The sequence below is a fragment of the Crocodylus siamensis genome, chromosome 7 (genome assembly GCF_052110815.1).
Source record: "Crocodylus siamensis isolate JL-2025a chromosome 7, ASM5211081v1, whole genome shotgun sequence".
NCBI classification, from domain to species: Eukaryota; Metazoa; Chordata; order Crocodylia; family Crocodylidae; genus Crocodylus; species Crocodylus siamensis.
The window spans coordinates 96,444,817-96,450,816 of record NC_143401.1 but is presented as its reverse complement, the minus strand read 5'-3'; the positions used below and the strand labels follow the sequence as shown (position 1 = coordinate 96,450,816).

Here is a 6,000-nt window from a genome sequence, read left to right as displayed (position 1 = left end):
GCCGAGGGCGGAGAAATACGAATTTCCTACATTTTTTAGGGACAGGCTGGCCTGGCGGGCCGCATTTCGCCCGCCGCTGGCTGGATCCCGCTGACCTCTCGGCAGGCCGGGCCTTCCCACGTCAGCCCCCCCTCGAAACGGCAACGAAAGTCTCCTCACACGAGAGCAAAAATAAAGAAATATTTTTTTGTGGGGGTGGGGTGGGGGTTGCGAGCCTGTTGGGGCTCCCTCCCAGAACCCCCTGGGAGGGGGGAATCCCCCCCCCCCCGTGCGGGCCGCGGCCCCTTTAAGGAGCGCCGGGCTCCGGGTTGAATGTACCAAATTGTGGCGGTCACGTGACGCGGCGGAGCCGCAGCCGGAGCAGCAGCCGGAGCCGGAGCCGGAGCCGGAGCGGGGCGAGCGGCGCGGGACGCGGCAGCGGGAAGGGCGAGGCCCGCAGGCGGCCCCTGCCCGCGGGGATGAGCCGGGACCGGCGGCCCTGACCGCCCCTCGCCTGAGCGCTCGCGGGGCCGCGGCCCGGCTTCTGGGGCGGGGAGCCGCGATGCAGCCCCCGTGCCCGTGACAGCCGCCCCGGGAGCCCCCGCCCACCTCGATTTTGATTTCGTTTGTTTTGCCCCTTCCACTTGGCGAAGGGGGGGCAGTGGTTTTTTTTGCCCCCCCCCCCTTCATCTTCCCCTTTCTCCCTGCCCCCTCCTCACTTCCCCGCTGGCAGCGGGGCGGAAGGAAGCCGCGGCCTGCCCGCGCGCGCGGGGGTGTCGCAGGGGGCGAGGGGCAGAGCAGCAGGCCTCTGGGTTTTAACGCGCCCGGATTTTTTTTATTTTTAATTTTGATTAACTCCCCCTGCCAAAAAAAAAAAAAAGAGGGGAAAAAACACAAAAAACCAAGATGGCTGGAGGTGGCGGTGATGAGCGCGTTGGCTGCTTTTTTTTTTGATCTGATGATAAAGCCGAGAGGCGACAGCAGCTGGCGTTGCACGGGCTCGGCGCGGAGTTTCCCCTCGTTCAACTGACACATCAGGCGCCGACTTCGCGGGGTGGTGCCGCCGCCGGATCCAGCTCCCTGTTTCTCTCCCCTTTTTTTAAAATTATTATTATTTTTTGTGACTTGAGGGTTTTTTTTGGGTTTTTTTTTTTTTTTGGGTTTGTTTGGTTTTTTTTCCACCCCCCCGAATTTAAATCCGCCCTTCTCTCTCGCGCTCGCTCGCGCTCGCTCTTAAAAGCCAGAGGAAGAGAGCGAGGCAACTCAAAATGGCTGAGGATTGAATAGATCCTGCTGGAATTGTACATTTCAGCACTCTCCTTTGAGCTTTTTTTTTTCCTCTCTCCTCTCTCTCCTCTCACCCCCTTCGCAGGCTGGATCTAAAAGGAGAAATAGCTTTCATGTCAGAGGGAAAACAGAGAAGAGGAGGAAAAGGAGGGGGCAGGGTTTTTCATTAGCAGTTGAGAAATTCCTTTTCAGTTTGATCAAGGCATGCCTGCCTTCCTCCCAGCGACCGCAATCCTCAGCGTTTGATTTGATTTGATTGTCTTATTTCGGATGATTTTCTTTTTTTTTTTCTTTTTTTTGGTGAGGGGGGTTCACTCAAACCGGGAGACCTCCAGTTTCTGAAAGAAGCCAGCCTCAGTGGTGATTTTTAAAGCCAGCCCTTAGTGAGGATTTAGAGCAGGTTGATTTTTTTTTTTTTTGCTTTTTTTTTCCTCCTTCCCCCAAACCGATTTCTTCTTCATTCCTATTTGTGCGAGGAGGAAGGGGCTGGGAGGTTTCTTTTGGCTCCGGGCTGGATTTTCATCTGAATGACTGACTGACCCATCCAAGATCTCGCCACCAAAAGCATTTTTTTCCCCATTTTTTTTTTTAGGCTGCTCAGCTGGGTTCGAAGCAAATCGTTGGGGCGCTTTAAAGAATCCAGCTTGTCATTTAACCTTTTTTTTTTTTTTTAATTTAATATCATCCTCCTCCCGCTTGGATCTTAACTCTTTGATTTTTATTTTGAAAGACTTCGATTCCTAATTCCCTCAGGGAGACAAGGAGGAAAAACAATAATAAAATAAAAATCGGAGGCAGCCTCCTCTCTCGGGCGCTGACCAGGTTGGTGGGAGGGGGACCAAACCTCCCTTTAAAAAGATTGAATGTCAGTTGCCAACCTAAGACGCGGAAAGTCAAATCCGGAGCTCTAAATTTAGGAGGTTTATATGGAACTTGGACTCTGCGACTGGATTTTGTATGGATTTTTTTGCAACCTTTGGTAAGTTTCGATTCACCTCCTGGAAGCGCAAGAAACAAACTGCTCTTTAGACTTGTTTAAAATCGTGGGTTCTCCACCCAAAAGCTTCTGTCTCTCTCTTTTTTTCAGCTGTTCATGCTGGGTCTTAGTCAAATCGTATGTATCGATTTCTGTTGTTTGCTTGTGCTTGATTTGATTTTTTTTTTCACCTTTTATGTTTTAGGGTCTGTTGTCTTATTCCTTTCCCAGCCTGTGTCTGCATCTATGATTTTTATTTTCCCTTCTCAAATAGCCATTTACCGTGAGACTTCCTGTTGCAGGGGGGGAACCCAGTTTCCGTCTGCATCTGTAGCTCTAGCTGAAATATTGCGAGAGAAACTGTAAATAGATCGGCAGACATGGCTGAGAATTGGAAGAACTGTTTCGAGGAGGAGCTGATCTGCCCCATCTGCCTGCATGTCTTCGTGGAACCTGTTCAACTTCCTTGCAAGCACAATTTCTGCCGGGGCTGCATTGGGGAGGCGTGGGCCAAAGAGACGGGGCTCGTGCGCTGCCCCGAATGCAACCAGGCCTACAACCAGAAGCCCAACCTGGAGAAGAACTTGAAGTTGACCAACATCGTGGAGAAATTCAACTCGCTCAACCTGGAGAAGACGCCCTCGGTCTTGCACTGCGTCTTCTGCCGCAGGGGCCCCCCGCTGCCGGCCCAGAAGATCTGCCTGAGGTGCGAGGCGCCCTGCTGCCAGTCTCACGTGCAGACCCACCTGCAGCAGCCCTCCACGGCCCGCGGGCACCTCCTGGTGGAGGCAGACGACGTGCGGGCCTGGAGCTGCCCCCAGCACAACGCCTACCGGCTGTACCACTGTGAAGCGGAGCAGGTCGCCGTGTGCCAGTTCTGCTGCTACTACAGCGGGGCCCACCAGGGACACTCCGTGTGCGACGTGGAGATCCGTCGCAACGAGATCCGGGTAAGTGGCCCGCTCGGCGCGGCTGGGGGGGGGGCTGTCCACCTCTGCCCCCTAAGCCGTTGGGTGTCGGGCCGCTGACCCCGCGGCCACAGCCTGACACGCGAGGGGCCTGGCGGGCGCAGGGAGAGAAAGGAGGAAGTAAACAAAAGCAGATGTGCTCGTCTGCTCCGGGAGGGTGGGGGAGAGACCCCCGGGAGCAGGGCACCGGTGGGCTGGCATGTCCTCCTCCTCCTCCGTGGCTGCTCAGACAATGGCGAGGGGGAAACGGTGGCGTATTGCATGGGAACCTTTTTGCAGTCGTTTGTCACTGCCCGATGACAATAGGCCGTCGAGCTGCCTCGCAAACTCGTTAGCTCCGTCGAGGGCGAAGGTAACTCGCCGAGGCGGCGAATCGCGGGCGCTACATAGGTGCGCTCTGCCGGGGGGGCCCGGCCCCGTGATCTGCCCATCGCCGGGGAAACAACAAAGAGAGGATCCTCTCCTTTGTAAGGCCCATCAATGTCAAATTGCTGTCTCCTTTCTTTCGCTGCAGCCCCGCTCCAGCAAAATCCCTCGGGAGCCGGGTGGTGGGGCAGGATGTCCCTGGCCCCCGGGTGCAGGGGAGGATGCTGGCACAAAATGGGCCTCTTTTTTTTTCTGCTTGTGGGGACTGGGCTTGACATTTGCTCCAACAATGGGGAGTTTGTGGCAGGGAGAGGGCTGAGACACGGCCGGCCCCGGCCCAGAGCAGCGCAGAGCCCTGGGATTTCTGCAAGGCGGTGCCCAGAAGTGGCATAATAGGGGGTTTTGTCCGTTGGGACCGGGGGGCTGTTGCTGGGTGGCCCCTCCTCTGCTGGGTCCCGAGGTCCTCGGGCCTTTGCTTCCCCCGGCTCATCGGACGGACCCTCGCAGAGAGGCCCTCGAATTCCTCCCAGCGTCGCAGCCACGCAGAATAAATATTTAACAATGAATTGAATGGCGATTACTGTAAAACGGGGATGATTTCCTGTGTATTTTAATGTTGCCAGAATGAGTCACCCCTCAGCCATAAAAAAAAAAAAAAAAAAAAAAAAAAAAAGTCATAAATAAAAATTGCAGCATAATTACCTTCCAGTTGGATGGCTCGGGTGGGGCGGGGGCCTCGGGAGAGAGGAGCTGGCATGGAGGGATGGGAAGGGGATTTTCCTCCCTCGTTTTTTGGGAGGAAGCCAGAGGCCGTGGCAGAGATGCTGGTGGCTCTGCTTCCTGCCCACCCGTGGGAAGGGGGAAATCCAGCCCAGCCTGGGGGGAAGCGCTGTCGTGAGCCCATTGGTAGGAGCTGGTCTCTTTGTGGGGCGGATGCTCGGCCCAGGAGACGCCGCGGGTCTGGAGCCTGTTGCGTGGGATTCCCGGGGAGCCGACATGGTTTTTCCAGCTCCGTTTCCAGGAGGCTTCAAAGCTGTCCCGGGACGGCCCGGCGGAGCCAAACCCTGAGCTTCCTGCCTGGCTGCTTTGGGAATTTGGGAGGCAGCAGGGCCCGGTGGGCACCGCTGGGGTTTAGGCCCAGCTCGCCCTATGGCTTAGGACCGGGGTCCTGCCTCAGCCCCTCTCCCCCATCGTTAAAGCAGTGAGAAACCCCGTCTCCCCCCAGCCGCTGAAGTCCGAGGTGGTTGGCAGGATTCGGGCCTCTTCATACTCCTGCTCTCCTTGGCAGCCGGATGAGAAGCTGTGGCTTTCCGACAGCGGTCAGGGCCCGGGCCCCTCCTGGGGGTGGCAGGATTAATTAGAAGTGTGGCGAATCCCTCGTTAGCCCCAGGGAAGGCAGGATGAGCAGAGTCGGGGTATTGGTATGGCTGCGCGAGCGCCCCTTCGCTGGGGAGAGGGGGAAGGTGCCGAGAGCTGGCGCACAGCCATTTGCTCCCCGCATCCCACTGAGCTGCTCTCCGGGGGGGTGTAACAAATAGATCGGGGGCTCGGCCTGGTCTTGCCTGCTGTGGCCTCGCTGCGGTGCCCTGGCCTAGCGAGGGGCGTGAAACCCGGCCATGGCAAGAGCCTTGCACTGAGCTGGTTGTGGAGGTCCGGGGCAGGAGATGATGGTAGTTTGGTGGTGCGGACACTGTTCCAGGCGGCCCTGCCTGGCTCGTCTTGCCCACCTGTGCTGTCTCTGCAAGGGGATCCACCCCACTTCCTGGGGATCCACCCCGTTTTCTACATTGGCACTACCACCAGGGCAGCACCCAGTAACAAGCAGAGGCCTCCGGGTCCCGGGCTCAGCAAGGGTCTAGGGCAAGGTGCACGTTTGTACAGCGCCTGGCGCGCACGGCCCTAATCCGTGACTCCTCCGGCTCCCAGCGCCTGGCATCAGGCAGGCGGCACATACAGCGTGCAGTGAGGCTTGCTCTCACGTGCATGCTGCGTTTTTTTTTTTTCCCTCCCTCTCTGACACGGTTTTTCCCCTTTTATTTCCTGTTTTTGCAGCATTTAAAACAGACCGAACCCTCGGTGGTGCTGCTTTGACATTCAGTTCATCTAGAGGCACCCAACTGGCTCGGGGGGGGGGGCACTCCTTTCCTGCCCGCTGTGGACCTTGTGGTCCTTGCTCTCACTTCAAATGGGACCCGTTTCCCACCCTGGAGAAACCCATAAAGCCCTCGACCACCCCCCCCCCCCCCCCCCCCCCAGCAGCAAATTGAATTGTGAGCTCGTGCATTTTGTCCGCAGAGAAGAAAACTGCGTCCGATGCCGGCGTCCTGTAGCGGGGGGGTCTGCAGGGAGGGAGCCCAGCGGAAGGGCACATTTCCCCCAAACCTCTAGCTGCTGTCCTGGGTTTTGCAGTACAGGCCGTTGATT

General features: G+C 57.2%; 1 protein-coding gene across 5 annotated transcripts in view; it reads left to right on the top strand.

Moving 5' to 3' along the window:
- The first annotated feature begins 338 nt into the window (after positions 1-338).
- The window catches only part of TRIM8 (tripartite motif containing 8), a 29,360-nt gene continuing 23,698 nt past the window's right edge, over positions 339-6,000 (top strand). The window contains exons 1-3 of one of the 5 annotated variants that reach the window (XM_090057368.1): positions 339-2,245; positions 2,354-2,380; positions 2,545-3,192. In XM_090057368.1, coding sequence (XP_089913494.1) covers positions 2,623-3,192 — 570 coding nt within the window. In that variant the 5' untranslated portion in view covers positions 339-2,245; positions 2,354-2,380; positions 2,545-2,622. Of the gene's footprint in view, positions 2,246-2,353; positions 3,193-6,000 lie in introns of all 5 variants that reach the window. The other 4 variants (XM_090057366.1, XM_090057365.1, XM_090057367.1 and 1 more) reach the window with 4 other exon arrangements.